We start from the raw sequence: 17,974 nt of genomic DNA, 5'->3' as shown, positions 1-17,974 counted from the left end.
GCTGGAACTACAGGTACATACCACCACACTGGCCAACTCTATTCTTTGTCTCACCTCAGCTGGTCTAAAACTGGCCTTCTGCCTCAGCTTCCCAAAGTGCTGGGATTACAGGCACACAACACTGCACCCACCCTCTCCCAGTCTTAGAAACGAGAAGCTCACACACCAGTGGCAGCAGGAACCTAAGCCAGAACTTCATTGCTGAGCCCCTAACAGAGCCCTGGCTATCCCAGCCCAGCAACAGGTGCGGAGGATGGCCAGGTGCTGACTGGAAGACACTCACCTGGAGGTAGATCGCTGCCTCTTGATAATTCATCTCCCAGTTGTGTCCGGTGGGGCTGGAGGGAGAACTCTGGCCCCCAGAGCTCAGACTGGGGGCCTGGGAGTCGTGGATGGCACAGCTGCCCCCATCTGTGTTGAAAGAGGAGAGGGATTCACTTTCAACCCATGCTTAAGAGACTACAAATGCCATTCAACAGAAGACAAGACTGGCTGTCACTCCAGACACTCATATGTATACCCCGTGATGTTCAAGTCAGCCTCGATCCTGTGTACTAATGATGACAAGACACAGTGTGGTTGATTACAGATTCTCTTTGCTCTCGATAAGTGAAAAAAGTAAGAACAAAAGAGCACATATAGTATGCTATCTTTGTAAAAAAAAAAAAAATTGGGGGGAGGAAACAAGAAAACATACATATATCTACTTATCTTACAAAAAGAAACACGAAGGAAAAATGAGAACTCAGTGAAACTGGTTGACCTGTAAGGGGTGTGAGGAACAGGGCAGAAGTACCCTTTCTGCACACTTTGACTTTTGGAAGCATGTTACTATTGTACTTAGTTAAAAATCAAAAGCAGCTGGACTGGCCCTGGTGTGGGGCCATCTGCCGCTCTTCCCTGCTGACGCCCACGCCTGCCTCTCTCAGCGACACGGCCCGAGATGCCCTTGCTGTACGTGCTGTCCCCGCCCTCCGACCATTTCGCTTGGCTCTGTCAAACCCTGGCTCCCGGGCAGGTGACCAGGCCTGGCCATAAGAGCCCCTGGTCTCGGGCACAGGGACTGGCTGAGGCCTGGGTGCTGACCCACGCCTGGCCAGTGAGGGCTGAACTTGGAACTGTTCCTGGGCGGGTCAGGAAGGAGGGACTCTCTCCCTGTGGCAGCTGCCTCTGTCACCATGTGGGGCAAGCCTGCTAGAGAGGGAAGTCAGAGAACAAAACAACACTAAGAGATAATACAGTTGTACCTCTGCAATCCAGTTGGGTCTGAAACCCTTTAACTTCCAAACTCTGAGCTGGGTTTGTCATAACAGTCCAGAGTCTAATAGATACATAGGGTAAACACCACCACCAAGAAACAAATGACTATTAATTTATGAATTCATTGGGAAGAAGTAACTTTCTAGGATGAAAATCTGTTCCCCCATAATCCATATCATAAAATAAATCCACGTGCAGGAAGATAAATAATCAAATGTTTGGAGAGTGAGACTTCCACAATTGGCAGGAAGCAAATGTGCATGGCTCATGACAGGCAGGACAGGGCAGAAGACTGGCAGGACTTGCAGGCTGCTGGATCACTAAAGGGCTTTCTGAGCAGAGCAGCAACCAAGTCCGCCATGGGCAAAGCGCTTCCCCACCCGTTTTATTATTATATTATTATTTTTTGGAGTTGGAGTCTCACGGTGTTGCTCAGACTGGAGTGCAGTGGCACTCTCCCGGCCACCACAGCCTCGACCTGCTGGGCTCCGGCAATCCTCCCACCTCAGCCTTCCAAGTAGCCGGAACTACAGGCGCATGCTACCATGCCCAGCTAATTTTTGATTTATTGTAGAGACAAGGTCTCATCAAGTTGCCCGGGCTGGTCTCGAACCCACAGGCTCAGGCAATCCACTCGCCTTGACCTCCCAAAGTGCTGAGATTACAGGCTGAGTCACCGAGCCCAACCCCCACCCATTTTAAAAAACAGCTTCACTGAGGTATAACTGACACACAATAACTCAGGAGGCTGCAGCAGAAGGATCACCTGAACCTAGGAGCTTCAGGCTATGGTGAGCCATGATCGTGCCACTGCACTCCAGCCTAGGTGACAAAGTGAGACCCCAACTCAAAAAAAAGTGTACAATTGATATGCTTTGATTTATTAGGGGTGCCAAAAAAGGTATACACATTTTGGCTGGGCTCAGTGGCTCAGCCTGTAATCCCAGAACTTTGGGCGGCCGAAGCGAATGGACTGCCTGAGCCTGTGGGTTCCATATCAGCCTGGGCAACTTGGCGAGACCTCATCTCTACAATAAAATAAAAAATTAGCTGGGCATGGTAGTGCGCACCTGTAGATCCAGCTACTTGGAAGGTTAAGGCGGAAGGATCACTAGAGTCCAGTAGGTCGATGCTGGGGTGGCCAGAAGTGTGCCACTGCACTCCAGGCTGGGTGACAGAGTGAGACTCCAACTCAAAAAAAAAAAAAGTATACACATTTTAAGAGATGTTATCTATATTACTCTTTTTTTTTTTTTTTTGAGTCAGAGTATCACTGTCACACAGGCTGGAGTGCAGTGGCATGCTCATGGCCACCACAGCCTGGACCTGCTGGGCTCAGGCGAGCCTTCTTCCTCAGCCTTCCAAGTAGTTGAAACTACAGATGCATGTCACCAGGCCTGGCTAATTTTTTGATTTATTGTAGACACCTGGTCTTGCCAAGTTGCCCAGGCTGGTCTCAAACCCCTGGGCTCAGACAATCCTCTCACCTCCACCTCCCAAAGTGCTAGGATTACAGGCATGAGCCACCACACCCAGCCTATGTATTACTTTTAGTTTGTCATAATCAGGAGTTTCTGGATGCTGATGGTAACCACTTTGAGCACCTCTTGTAATTGCAGAAGTCAAACATGATTTATATTGATCTTTTGTTATAGGTATATATTGAGCATTACAATTGTAATAGTTTTTCCTTTCTTAAAATGTGTATAATTTTGGGGGGCACCATCTGTATGTGCATACCTGTGAAAGTCTCACTACCATCAAGATACTATGGCCACCACCCTCACCTGCCTCCTGGCTCATCCATCCCCAGTCACCCTGATCCGTTTTCGATCACTATAGCTGAATCTGCATCTCTTAGAATTTTACACACATGGAATACAGTATGTATTCTTTCTTGTTTGGCTTCTTTCACCCAACATAATTATTTAAAAATTCATTCATATTGCACTGTATATCGAAAGCTTGTTCATAGCCGGTGTGGTAGCGCGCACCTGTAGTTTCAGCTACTTGGAAGGCTGAGGCAGAAGGATCACTGGAGCCCAGCAGGTCAAGGCTACGGTGGCTGGGAGCGGCCACTGCACTCCAGTCTGGGCGACAGAGTGAGACTCCAACTCAAAAAAAATAATAATAATAGCTTGTTCAGTTTTGTTGCTGAATAGTATTCTATCAGATGGATATGCCACAGTTTATCTGCTCACTTGTTGATGAACAGGTAGTTTCTAGTTTGGGGTCTATTTCAAATGAAGCTGCTATGAACATTCACTTACAGGGCTTTGTGTGGACATCCAGTTTAGTTTCTTCTGGACAAATACATAGAGATGAAATCGCTAGCTCACAAATTTAGTTTTTGAAGAAACTGCCAAACTGTTTTCCAAAATGATTGTACCATTTTACATTCCCACTAGCAGTGTCTGAGAGTTCTAATTCCTCCACAATTTCACCAGTTGATATGCTCAATTTTTTTAAAAGGTGTATCCTGGTACTGCATTGTTTTTAATGTCAGTACTTTAAATTTGCATTTCCCTAATAACTAACAACATTGAGCATCTTCCCATCTGCTTATCTGCCATTTGTACATCCTCTTGGAAGCGTCTGTTCAAATCTTTTACCTTTTTCTTTATTGTGTTACTTTCTGATTTTTTAATTTTAAGAGTTCTTTTACATGTTCTAGATATAAGTCCTTTATGATTTGCAAATATTTTCCCCGGTCTGTGGTTTGTTTTCTTATTCTTTTAACAGTATCTTTCAAAGGTCACTTTTGAAACAAACAGAAGTTTTACAAATTTTGATGAAGGCCAACTTATCCATTTATTCTGTTGTAGATTGATATTTTTGGTATTGCATCTAAGAAATCTTTGCATAAGGTCATAAGGATTTCACAATATCATAATGTCTTGATTACTGTGGCTGTACAAGTCTTAAAATCAGACAGTATTAGTCCTCCAACTTTGCTCATCTTTTTCCAAGTTGTTTTGGCTAATCTTTTGCATTTACTTATATAAATTTTAGAGTAAGTCAGTCAATTTCTACTTTTAAAAAAAAGCTTCTGGGATTCTGATTGAGACTCTCTATTGGGGAGAACTGACATCTTAAAAACCTACGTACATGGAATATAATCTCAGTTTATGTAGATCTTCTTTAATTTCTCTCATTAATGTCTTATAGTTTTCTGTGTACAGATCTTACATATTTTTTGTTAGATTTATCACTGCTTCATATTTTTTAATGCTATGGTAAATGGAATTGCTTTTTAATCTCAATTTCCAATTTTTTTTTTGCTAGTATAAAGAAATACAATTGATTTATACATATTGGTCTTCTATCCTGCAGTCTTGCTAAACTCACTTACTAGGTCTAGAAGCTTCTTTTGTAGAGTTTTTTGGCTTTTCTATATAGATGATCATGTTGTCTGAGAATAAAGACAAGTTTATTTCTTCCTTTCTAATCCAGATGCCTTTATCTTGCCTTACTGCACCTTTAAAACCTCCCCTACAACAGTGAATAAAAATGACAAGGAACATCCTTGTCTTTTCCCGGATCTTAGGAGAAAAGCATTCAGTTTCTTACCATTCAGTATAATGTCAGCTGTAAGTTTTTGGTAGGTAGCCCTTATCAGACTGAAGAAATTCCTTTCAACTCCTAGTTTGTTTCTGTTTTTATCACGAATGGGTGTTGGATTTGGCAAATACTTTTCTGTGTCTCTTGAGATAATTACAGGCTGAATATCCCTATTCTGACAATCTGAAATCCAAAATGCTCCAAAATCCTAACATTTTGAGTGCTGACATGATGCACAAATGAAATGTCCATTGAAGCATTCTGGATTTTAGATTTCTGAATTAAAAATACTAAATTGGTAAGTATAACGCAAATATTCCCAAATCTGGTCAGACTAATCATGGGGGGAAAAAAGAGAGAGAGAAGAAATCAATTTCCAATACCAGTAATAAAAGAGGCTCCATCTGGGCCTGGAGTTTTCTTTGTGGAAAAACTTTTACAACAAGTTTTATTTTTTTAAACAGATATAAGATCATTCAGGTTTTCTACTTCTCATTGAGAAAACTTTGGTAGTTTCTGTCTTTCAAGAAATGTGTCCATTTCAACTAAGCTGTCAAATTTATTGGAATAAAGTTGTTCATATCATATACTCCTTTATTATCCTGTAGGTATCGATAGAATCTATAGCAAGATAATCTTTTTCATTCCTGGTATCGGAAAGTTACATCTTCTCTCTCTCATTTTTTCCCTGATTAGTCTGACTACAGGTTTATCAATTTTATTGACTTTTCTCAGTCTGTTTTTTGTCATTGATGTTTTCTGTTTTTCCTTTTTCTATTTCATTGATTCCACTCTGATCTTTATGATGTCTTCTTCTACTCACTATGGTTTTAATTTGTTGTTCTTTTTCTTGTTTCTTACAATGGAAGTCAAGGTCACTGACTTGAGACCTTTCTTCTTTTCTAACAGGTGTTTAGTGCTAGAACTTCTCCTAGGTATTGCTTTAACAGCAGCCCACAAATGTTATGTTTTCACTTTCATTCAGTAAGATACTTCCCAAGTTTCTTTGATTTCTTCTTTGACCCATGGCTTATTTTGAAGTGTGCTGCAGGGTTTGCAAATATTTGGTAATCTTTACAGATATCTGTTATTGATTCCAAATATAATTTCACTGTGGTCAAAGGACATACTCTTATAACTTGACTCTTTTTAAACTACTTTCTCCTTTTAAATTTATTTATGGCCCAGAATATGATCTTGGTAAATATTCCATGTGCACTTGAAAAGTATACATAGGCCAGGCGTGGTGGCTCACTCCTATAATCCCAGTACTTTGGGAGGTGGAGGTGAGAGGATTGCCTGAGTCCAGGGCTTCGAGACCAGCCTGGGCACATTGGCAAGACCTCATTTCTACAATAAACCAAAACATTAGCTGGGCGTGGTGGTGTACACCTGTAGTTCAGGCTACTTGGAAGGCTGAGGCAGAAGGATTGTCTGAGCCTAGCCGGTCGAGGACGCAGTAACTGTGAGCATGTCACTGCACACTCCACTTGGATGACAGAGTGAGATTCTGACTTTAAAAAAAAAATGCACAATTTGCTGCTGTAAATTAGGTCAAGTTGGTTAACAAAATATGGCTTTCTAAAATATTGAAATCGCTTACTATAATTATAGATGTGTCTATTTCTCCTTGTAGTTTTGTTTCATGTACTTTGGAACTCTGTTATTAGACGAAACACTTAAGACTGTTATTCCTTCTTCATGAATTGACTGACCCACATCATTATGAAATAAACTCCTTTATCCTTAGTAGTATTTTCTGCTCTGAAATCTTGTTAATATATCCACTCCAGTTTTCTTTTGTTTTCTTTCAATTAGTGACTAGCTTATCTTTTTCTGTCCTTTTACTTTTAATCTTTGTATCTTTATATTTAAACTGAATTACTTGTAGGCAGCATATAGTTGGGTCCTGGTTTCTCTCCCCTAATCTAATAATGTCTGCCATGTAATTGGAATATTTAGATCGTTCAGTTAAAGTCATTATTAATAGTTATTGTTAAACTTATCGTTTTGTTATTTATATTTGTCCAGTCTATTGTTGCTCTCCTTCTCTGCCTTCTTTTAGATTAACTGAGTTTCTTTTTGTATGACTCCATTTTATCTCCTTTGCTTATTAGCTACAACTTTTATTTTAGAGGATGCTTTTGGGTTTATAGTATACATTCTTAATTTATCACAGTCTACCTTCAAGTGATATTATGCCACTAATGCATAGTTTAGTCATCTTATAGCAATATAATTCCCTTTCTCCCCTCCCAGCCTCCATGCTTCTGGAAACACAGGGACTTCCAATTCACAACTGTACTCCAAATCAAGTTTCATCTCCATTGCTAGGATGTGTAATGTGGAGAATCTTTCTAGAAGGGACTATGGTTAATACTACTTGCAGGCTCTGTGCTATGTGCTCCCTGCCGATTAACTCATGCAGTACACACCACAAACCCATAGGTATATATGGCTACAAACTCTACTGTACAAGGAGCTTAGGTAATGTGTCCAAGATCACACAGCTACAAAGTGTTGCACCAGGATCTGAACCCAAGCAGTTTGGCTCCAGAGCAGACACATGTAACCACCGTGCCAGACAACCACCCTCTAAGGAAGAGGAGTCTGGATGAGAGATGGCAGCCAGTGGTTTTAAATTGGTGGTAGCAAACATTTGTTGAGGCCTACTGTGTACCAAAACCTACTCTGAGGTAGATTTTATTTCCCAAAGATAGCCACAGCATCATCTTTCACGTGCTCTTCTAGAACCCTGCCACTTCCGTGGAAACAGAGCCAGTATCTCCTCCTCTCAAGACCAGGTAAGCCTTTGTGATTGTTGTGACCAGCAGAGAACAGAGGAAGTCGTACTCATGACTCCTGAGGTTAGAAAAGTGCTTCCACCTTACTCTCTTGGGGCACCTGCTCCTGGAACCTAGTGGCCATCTTGTAAGGAAGCTCAAGCAGCTGATGGAGAGGCCCGTGGAGAAAAGTGAAGGTCCCCAGTCCACAGCCCTGCTGAGCACCCAGCTCACAGGCAGCACCACCTTCTCAGTCCGCTCAAAAACAGATTCTCCAGCCCCAGTGAAACTGTCCAGCTGATACTGCACAGAGCTGGTGGTGGGGGGAAACTACTTCAACTAAGCCCTGCCCAAACTGCAGATTCATGAGCAATATTAATGTTGCCATCTTAAGGCACTAAGGAGCAATTTGTTATACAGCAACAGATAACTGATACATATCTAAATACTTTATATCTACTAACCCATTTAATTCTTACAACTCTATGGAGTATGTAATATTATCATTCCTACTTCATACTTAGAAAGCTAAAGTGCAGAAAGGGGAAGTAACCTCCTGGGGTCACGGAGCTAGTGAGACGTAGAGCTGGGATAGCTAGAACTAGGCTGATTAGCTCCTACTCAGTGAGTTACATGCCTCTCAACAATCAAATTCGCCAAGCATGGTGGTATACACCTGTAGTCCCACCTACTTGGAAGGCTGAGGCAGGAAAATTGTCCGAGCCCAGGAGGTTGAAGCTGCGGTGAACTATGATCACACCACTGCATTACAGCCCGGGTGACAGAGTGAGACCCTGACTCAAAAAAAAAAAAAAAGAAACTTGAAAAGGATGCCAGGGTAGTGCTAAAAGGCCAAAAATACAAGAGCAGTTCCAGCACTAGAGTGAGTTACAAGCAGGAGCCGGGATATCTGGAGGCAGCTCTACCTTGTCATTCTGATTCTTCCCCTCCCCACGCCAGCAGGGCAGCATTCCCCCACTCTGATCCCAGTGCCCATTTCCGAAAGGACTAAGCCCTAGGCAGAGACAGGAGAAGGTCAAACCACCTTCCTCAATCTGCTCACATGGGCCAGGGAAGCACGAGCCAAAGTGTGGCTCCCAAGGAGGAAAAGCCCCAGGCGCGCAGCTGGCAGACACTGCATCCTCATGTGCCTGTGCACCATCCTCCACGACCTTCACACGTCTTGGCGGGAGCCACGCCAGCGCCACAGCAGAGTCCAAGGTAGCTAAGTAGCAGTGACGGAGCAGGGTAGGCGGCAGCAGGCCAGCACAGATGGCAGCAGCCGTGAATGCTGCTGTACCTCCTCGTGATGCAGGCATGACTAGACACCCTGTCAGAGCCTTCCTGGTTATTCCTCTCACTTGGGGGTCTCGGTGAACCAACCAAAGCCTCCTCTGCTCTCCATGAGCTCTCTCAGCCCATCCCTGGGGGAGAGAAGACACCTTGCCCTCCCCAGCGCCCCCTTGACCCTCACCACTTATGCTGCAGCACTTCTTCGACCAGGCAGCCTGAGCGTCTCAGTTAGGCTGCTCCTTGCTAGTATAGGCATGCTCCCACAATGGGCTCCCACAATGGGCTCTCCTGGGAGCAGGAACTCTTGGTACCTTTAAGTGTCCTGGTTTGGGTGGGAGACAGTCCCTCTTCCCTGATACACAACCCCTTCAAAGCCAAAAATGACAGTTCCATTCAGCTGAAATAGACAAGGTCCGCAGGGACAGGAAGGGCCTTGGCTGCCTTGGGGGCACAGTCCTCAGAGCCAGAGATCAGATGCCACCTTATCCTTCACTCCTCATGGCCTGCAAGTTGCCAGATTGTGAAGGTCTCCTCCCTCTCACACATCTCCTCTCCCTGCTTTCGTTGGGGCCTCCTGACCTCTACCCGAAAGCCGGCAGCAGCCTGCAGACTGGCTCTTGCTGTCCAGACCTTGCCCAATGATGTGACCAGGCACCTGGTTGTGGAATGACTTCTATAAAGCTCCAGACTGAGCAATCTGTTGCTGAAAACTCTGCTGCGGCTTGCTTGTAGAGACTCAGGCTCCTGGGACAGCAAGTGAGGGGCTGCAGAGCTAGCTCCTGCTACATTTCTCTCTGTGTTCCTTTTCCTGTACAAGCCCTGCCAGGCAGGTGGAACTCAGCCTGGGGCTCACAGACTGCCGCGGGGGCAGCTGTGGAGCAGGGCACTAAGGACACGGGAGTCTGCGGGAGCCCTGCATGACAGCAAGTGCCACAGAACACACATGGTGGCTGATACTTGAGAGCAGATCTGTGGCAGGGCTACCGGGGGTAACGAGGGCACGGGAGAGGACTTCTCAAGAAGGGCTTTCTAACAACTGAGTTGCCCAACCACAGGCTGGCCAGGGAGGCTTCAACTCTGTCAGGCTGGGTTAATTAAAATAAGCAAGGCAGTGCTATGCAGTTATTCCAAATATGATCTGTGAGTTGGAAATAATTCTCCACGAAGACATTTTAAAGCCAACAACTGCCATGCTCATTCACTCCTCTGTTGTGTGGGCATCCCCAGGGTGAAGGGCAGATCCTTGTTGCTGTGAGCCAGGCGGGGGCTGGAGGTATCTGGACAGCCTGTGCCCTCTAGGGCACCATCTGCAGAGGCAGCGAGGACCCTCCCACCCAGGGCCTCAGTAAGAGACTGCGCAGTCCTGGGTCTGGGAAATATCAACAAAGGAGTTTCACCTGACAAGTGGGAACTGGACCAGCTGCCCTCACAAGTCACAGCTTCCGTTCACAGGCATGTGGTGGCTTTGAGGGGAGCGGGCAGGTGGGTGCAGATGGCCTTAAGAACAGCAGTCCACTGGGGAGCTGCCTGGAGGGCTGATAGTGCCACAGTCTGCACAGGGCCCGATAGGGTCTGCTGCCGCCAAAGTCCTTTCCCAAACCTTGCCTCGCAGCTTAAGGAGGAAAATGGTATGTGTGTTTGTCGTTTGTTTTTTAGCATTCGTGTCCCTCTTCCACCTTCTGATAAACAGCAGCCCCCAGATCTGGCCCAGGTCTCAGCAACGCTGCTTCTGCTGAAATAGCAAACACCTGCAGAGCACATTCTGTGTGGCAGGCACTGCTCTAAGCACTTTGCACTTTACAGATAGTAAAGAATTTCACCCTCACAACCACCCTGGAGGTAGACCCATTAGCACCCTCACCTGCAGATGCTGCAGTGGAAGCAGAGCCTGGGGAACCTGCCCAGGGTTCACACACTTAGAAGTGACTGGGCTGGACAATGACCCAGGTCTGTTCAGAGCCACATGCTAAACTACAGGGCAGTGCTACTCCGAGTGGTCTGAACAGGGGAGGCGTCCATGATGGCAGGCTGTGGGTCCAAGACGAGAGACACGCAGACATCAGAGCCAATGTCTAGAAACCTCATGCTAGTGGTCTTGCTGCAGCGTGGCCTTTTTCTGATAGCTCCTTCTCACTGTGTTTTTACGAGAGCGTAGATCCTTCATTGCAGTCTGAGGAGCACTGCTACCCAGATTTACTGCTTGGAGTCTGGGGGAATTTCTGCTTCCGCCTTAGAAACAATGACTGGCAGGCCTGACTAGGGAGGGGACGAGATGCACCCTGTGTAATGGGGCCACTCCGGTACAGAGCCAGCTCTAGCACCAGGCGCCTGGGCTGCATCCATAGCTTTCCTTCAGTCATTCATCGCTTCTCTCTCACTGGAGAAATGGGGGGGCTCCACTCACCCACTGTCTGCTGCGGGATAACCACTGGCCACTGTCTCTTCTGGTTGACAGCATGCATCTATGAGTCAAGTTTGGCATCTATGACCCAAACCAAAGAGAATAAGTGACCGGTCCTCATGCAGACAGTCTTCCCCACTGGCCGGAGCCCTTAGAGGGCAGGCAAGAGGCCTGGGCAGGGTGACTGAGAGCATACTTTCCGGCCTTAACAGAGAACGGGCAGGAGGGCCTCAGGCAACAGGAGGCTCTTCCTCTCCCAGGATGAGGCTGAATGCCCCCGGCTGCACCTGGACCCTGAGAACTTGCTTCTGGTCAGCTCCTCCACCACACTGGGGCTGGAGCTATCTCCCCCTGGACCAGCACCTCATCCCCCTATTCTCCATCCTGGCCCTCTGTGGTCTCTTCTCAGCACCAGTCAGAGAAATCCTCTGTTGTGCGTGTGAGTATGTGTTTAAGTAAATTTTAAAATTCAGAATAACAATCATCCTCAAGAAAGCTAAACTGGATATCTTCCTCTGTCCCACACATGCCACAGCTTCCCTGGGAGAGAAGGTTCCATGGAAGTGAACCCACAACCTCTCTGTATCACCTATGCCCACTTGCCCTGGCTTCCGCCACGATGGCCTCCTTGCAGTTCTAGAACACACCTGGCACGCCCCACCTGAGGGCCTGTGCACCAACGGTTCTCTCTGCCTCCTGGATCTTCAAATGGCTGGCTTCTCACACCTTCCAGCTTTCTGCCAACCCCCCTAATGTCACACCACCATCACTCTCTGTCCCCTCACACTGCATGAAGCTTCTTCCTGGGCTGTGTGACCACCTGACCGGGCATTTGTTTCCTCATAGGCCTGGCTCCCTGCCTGGAATGTCAGTTCCATGAGGGCATGGACTTCTGTTCTGCTTGTTGGCACAATGTATGAGTGATCACATCTGAATAGAAACGAAATGAAACACCTTGCTCTGAAGATTCTGCACACCCATGGGCCATTTAAGGATGGCCAGGGACTGGAGGGCAGAGCACTAGGGAGACATGTGGGCCTGGTGGGCCTCAGCAAAGAGGGTCGCCTCTGTCCAGGGTACATTGGGCAGCTCTGCAGGGTGCTAGGAAGGGGTGTGACATGATCGCTGTATATTTTTAAAGATCATTCTCCTAAGGATTTGCTGAAGAGGAACTATTTTGTGAAGAGTAGTTCAGGGGGCCGGGCTCAGTGGCTCAGCCTGTAATCTCACGCTTGGGAGGCCGAAGTGAGTGAATTGCCTGAGCCCGCGGGTTTGAGACCCACCTGGGCAACTTGGCGAGACCTCACCTCTACAATAAAAAAAAAAAAAAAATTAGCCGGGCGTGGTAGCACGCGCCTGTAGTTCTAGTTACTTGGAAGGTTGAGGCGAAAAGATCGCCGGAGCCCGGCAGGTTGAGGTTGCGGTGGCCAGGAACGTGCCACTGCACTCCAGTCTGGGCGACAGAGTGAGACTCCAACTCAAAAAAAAAAAAAGAGTAATTCAGGGTTGAACCTTCAAAACAGAGGGGAAAATAGAACTCAAAAGCAAAGGGGAAAGGAAAGACAATTTTCTCCATCGAGGGCACTCCATACCGTGCTTCTAACCATTCAACTCCATGCTTTCTCCAAAACAAGCCTTGGCATGCTCATGCAGCCCCAGAAGGCAAAGCTCCATAGCTTGATTGTGGCTCTCATGTAGAGAGAGGGCTGAAAGACTCAGGGTGATCCGGCCCGCTGAAGAGCTTTTTAAGAAAGCTGCAGGTGACTTCATACCCAGGCACGAGTAGCTGGGCAACACATTCAAGGATTATAGAAAGGGCAGCTGGAAGGCAGACGCCAGGTCCGTCTCATGCCTTTTGTACCTGGCCTTCCTGTAGTGATGCAGCCGAGCGGCCAAGTCCAAGAGCATATCCAGGGCACTGCGGGGGCAGGCGGGACCAGGCTGCCTCACAGGTGCTAATCCCTTGCCCATCTGCTCCCCTCTAACCCTCTCCCACTTCTGAGGTTGTAGTAGTGGCCAGAGAAGTGACAGAAATGCTCCAGCTCCTGGGCACTGCAGTGTTTCAGTACAAGGTCCACTTAAAGGCCCTGCAGCCTCTCAGAGAGAAAGGACAAAGCCTGGGCAGGAAGAAAAGGCAGGGGCAGAAGGGGCATGTCGTAGGTGAGAGGGCCAGGGGCAGCCAAGTCCGGGGAGTCAGGGTACAGGCCTGTGAGTTCGGAGGGGGCAGCATTGGGAGAGTGCTCCCTGCTTGCTGGGGAACCGATCCAGTGGGCCATGACCTCCCTCGACGTGGGATATGAGAGGGTGTACATGGACTGATCACCACTGCACATGAAGACTGGAAGACGGTCGGTCTCCACCAAAGCCCCGAGATTATGTCAACAGGGTCTGCTTGCCGACCTCCACCTGGGCGCCTCAGACCCCTGTGTCTGCTCACAATTGCCTGCTCTGGTGACCTAGTGCCCTGTCCTGACCACCACTTGCCCACAGACCCCCAGGCAGAATCTGCATTTCCTGGGGGAAACACCCCTCCCAGATGTCCAGGCAGTTGGCTGGCTCGCACCCCTCTGGAGGACCAGGGCACAGGAGTGTCCAGTCAGCACAGCACTCAGGTGGCCTCATGCCACGTCACCCAGGTGCAAACCCACCTCCACGTGCTGAGACTGGCCCTCTCAAGCCAGTGATTATTGGAGACCACGCAAGAGACTACACCAGCAGCCTCGGACTCTGGCACCAGTCTTGCCCAGAGCAGGGCAGGTTCTTCCAGGACAGCTGGAAAGGCAAGGCTGAAGGCATACCGCAGAGGCCCAGCTCCAGGAGGCAGGACGACCTCACCACAGGGCTGTCGGGGGTTGGCCCTCCATTGCCTCCCCTGGGAAGATGACGAACGGCCCTCGCCTGTGTCTGACTGCCTCTCCCAGGAGGATGCTGGGCTGGAACAGGAAGGTGGGCCGTGGCGGGAGGAGACGCAGTCCCCCTGGCTCCTAGCAAACGAGCTCTTCCACTCGTAGGCTTCTAAAGGGGCTGGAGGAAGCTGACCAGAAACATCCTTGGCAACCAGAGAGAGCCCGTTCTGCACCTCTGGGGAAAGTTCCACAAAGGAAAACACTGTGTTCTGCACTCCTGGTGCCGAGGGCAGAGCTCCCTCAGAAAAACCAGACTGAGAGGACAGGCAGAGCCGTTCAGGCCCACAGACTTTGGCCACTGAAGATTTATGTGGCACCTGCCCCTTGACTACCCTCCCGAATCCTGGCACTCAGCCCAAGGCAGGGGTGGGGAGAACATAAAATCACACAGAGGAGGGGCAAGAATGGAGAGAAACAGCTGAACTGTCAGGCACTGGCACACTAAACAACAGCAAAAACTCTGACTCCAAGGATGAGCGGAGTTCCTGAGGCGGAGGACAGGAAGACAAACCAGGATGACCTGTTTGCACAGATGGCAACGCTTCCTCCACGCTGATGTAACAGGGCCCAGACGCCCCCCACAAAACAGCTGGCTGCCTGCACGCAGCTCCAAAATGACCCTGCGGGGAATCCAAGGTTTCCATTTGCTGGAGCACAGCGTGTGGCAGCATCCTGGTGGCACTGGATAAATAGAAACAGTTTCCATATGCCGCCATAAAGCTGCACAGGGAGGAGGGCGAGCGGGCAGGAGGGGAGGGAGGTTGGAGGGGAGGGCTTGCACCAGCCACCCCATCCTCAAGGTAAATCGGCCCGAACTGGGCAACCCCTGGCGCCTCCCTTCAGTACCTGGGTGAGAGGCTGCTTTGGGTAGGATGGCTGGGAGGCAGCTCTGATCAGAAAAAAATGCAGTGACCGTTCTGGACAGGTTGACACTGATGACCCTGCCCACTGCCATACTCCCTCCCTTGCATCCACATTCTCTTAAAGGCATATAACCTCACGCATTCTCTCGGTCTCTCTCTCTCTCTCACACACACACACCCTTGCACACCCTCTTCGAAACAAACATGTAACCCTAGACACCCAAGCGCACTCCAGTGGTGTCCCTTCTATCCCTTCCCTCCCCCTAGTTCATGTTCTTCATCCCCAGAGCCTCAGTTTCTTCATCCATAAACTGGGACCAGTGCCAACCATGCTCCAGGCACTGCAGAAACAAATGTGAATACCCACAAAGCACTCGGAGCCCTCCAGAAACCAGCCTACCAGAATGACAACGAGCAGTCACCCAGCCGTTCGCCAGTTGTCGCTGAGAGCCCCACTCCATGGGAAAAAGCTCAAAGAGGGGAGGAAAACCAACCAGAGTGACACTGATGAGTTACCCGGACACAGCAGTGCCCAGGGCTTCTGTGCCGGCAGCTCTTCAAAGGCCCCCAGACAAGAACTGAGCATCAGACGCCATGCCCAAAGAAAGCAGAGGGCATGCTTCCCCGTTCAGGCCTTCTCTTTCGGGTCAGCGGTAGCAAGATGGCTGCAAGGTAGGCCCATGTTAGCAACGCATGTCAGTGAAGGCTCCAAACCCAGGCAGAGCCCTGGGCAAATATGTCATCCCCCAGAAAAGCGGGAACCGGCACCGAGGCCCCCCCAGTTGAAGCAATGGCCTCAAGCCCAAAACCTGCCCTGCCAAAGGCTTCAGCCAGAGGAGGAAAGGAGAAAAGAAAGGCTAATGGACAGTGCCACGGTCAGGCCCTGTTCTAGAGGGAGGAACTCTGGGCTGGAGTGGCCAGGATAATGCCCTGTGTCACCTCCAACCCTGACAGGAACCCACGTGGCCAAATCCAGAGGGACTCTGTCATCCAAGAGGCCAGCCCTGGAGAGAGCCTTGAACCGGCAGGCAAGAGGGCTAGGAAGTTGAGAGCAAGACTGTAAGCACAGGATGTGGATAGGCAGGAGATGCAGATCAGGAAACACAGGCTCCTGGAGTCAGGGCAGGGAAGGCTGCGGGCAGGAGAGGGTGGACAAATCAGCACAGCGCGGTCAGCCTGGCAGCACTGACGGCCAGTCACACACAGAACTCACAAGCCCTCCTGAGGCCACACAGACCCTTGAGCACACCTCTTAAGTCTTCATAAATTATGCTGGCATTTGGGGAAGAATCAGGCAGGATGAAGTTTTAAAAAGCTGACCTCCTTTATGCAAACGCATATGGTCTAATTTGAGGAGACACTTACTCAGTACTTACTGTATACCAGGCATCCTGGACGGGGCGGGGCAAGGGGAGGTCATCAGGAAACAGAGCTGCTAGCAGCAGGGCACGTCTGGGAAACTACAGAGGGCCCAGTAACCTGCAGCCTAAAGAGCAGGGGCAGGGCTGACTCAGGGGACTGACGCCAGCCACTCACGCTCTGGCTTTCTACACGCAGACAAGGCTGCAAGGGCTTTACACTCATTAGTCCTTCTGCAGGTAAACGGCCCTATGAATGAGACCCTATTATTATCCCCAGTTTACAGAGAGGGAAACAAAGGCCCAGAGGGGCCACGTGACTTGCCCAAGGTCACAGACAGAGGAAGTGGACAGGCAGGTGAGCTCACACCTCTCCCTTCACTGTTTCCATGAGGTTGGAGCTGTGGGCCAGGCAGAAAGTCATGCCGAAGACTGGACCTGAGCCACTGAGCCACTGGCCCTCACAGGGTAGAGCAACTTGGCCCATTGTGCCACTGGAGATGCACAGCCATGGCGCTTGTGCAGGTAACTCCGTAACCCACCTGCGAATGTACTGCCTGGGCAAAACTGCCAGCTACACTTCCCAGGAGGGCCCCGGCCTGCTCAGACTTACAGCGCAGGTTAAACTCACCAGGACCACTGCGGTCATTGTCACTGTCTAATTCTACCCATCCTTCCTGAGACAGAGGGCTGTGCCTTGTCCCTTGCATGCCCCATGGATTGCCAGATGTCCACAGGCGAGGCAGAACATGACTTCTTTAGTCCATGAATTTCAAGGCCCAACTTGGAATTGTACTTCCTGCCCCCATGCCGCGGGTTTATTATGAAACAAAGGGCTTTCCCTCCTATTGCTTACTCACTCACCAAGTATATGTTGAGCACCCACCATGTGTAGAGTGTTTAGAAGCTTTCGAACACAATTGTAGGGGCCCTATGGGTCTCTCTCCCTCCTTCTCTTCTCTCTCAGGCACACAAACCCCACTGTTTACCCAGTGAAGAGCGCAGCACCTGTGCGAACATCTGTTCCATATTCACTTGGAAGCATCAGAAATGCTAATTGTGAAACACACAGGGACGGGGAAAGGGAGCTGTAGACGAGCAAATGGAGATCAAAGGCATTTTTCACTGTGACCAGTGCCCTCTGGTCCCCTGAAAGAGGTCAGCAGACAACCAGTGCTCAGAGCATATCTGGCTCAAGACACAGCCTGCATGAAGGCTGCTGACAGTGTGCATTGGGCAAGATCAAAGGTCCACTCTAACCCCTACCCTGAGCACCTGGGGCTGGCTGGACCCAGTTTCCATGACACCAGTCACACCCCAGCACCTGGAACTTCTGCTGCCTCAGGCAGCTCTGTCCAGAAAAGCAGCAGCAAGGGGTGGGTGGCCAGAGGCACAGGCGCCTTGGGAAAGTGACAGGAAAAAGCCTACACCTACAGAGCGTGATGGCCGAGGCATGCCACTACTCCTCCAGGGACCTGAAACCCTGTGCAGTCCATGGCCAGACACTGGACTCCGCCTTTCCTTCAGCTCTTTTTTTTTTTTTTTTTAA

General features: G+C 49.0%; 1 protein-coding gene across 1 annotated transcript in view; it reads right to left on the bottom strand.

Annotated features, from left to right (window-relative positions):
* The window catches only part of TPCN1 (two pore segment channel 1), a 72,854-nt gene that overhangs the window by 35,177 nt on the left and 19,703 nt on the right, over positions 1-17,974 (bottom strand). The window contains exon 3 of the mRNA XM_008067971.2: positions 284-411. Coding sequence (XP_008066162.1) covers positions 284-411 — 128 coding nt within the window. The remainder of the gene's footprint in view (positions 1-283; positions 412-17,974) is intronic.

The sequence above is a fragment of the Carlito syrichta genome, unplaced genomic scaffold (genome assembly GCF_000164805.1).
Source record: "Carlito syrichta isolate Samal-C Ts95f unplaced genomic scaffold, Tarsius_syrichta-2.0.1 Scaffold309836, whole genome shotgun sequence".
Lineage (NCBI taxonomy): Eukaryota > Metazoa > Chordata > Mammalia > Primates > Tarsiidae > Carlito > Carlito syrichta.
This window is presented reverse-complemented; position numbering and strand designations above follow the sequence as displayed.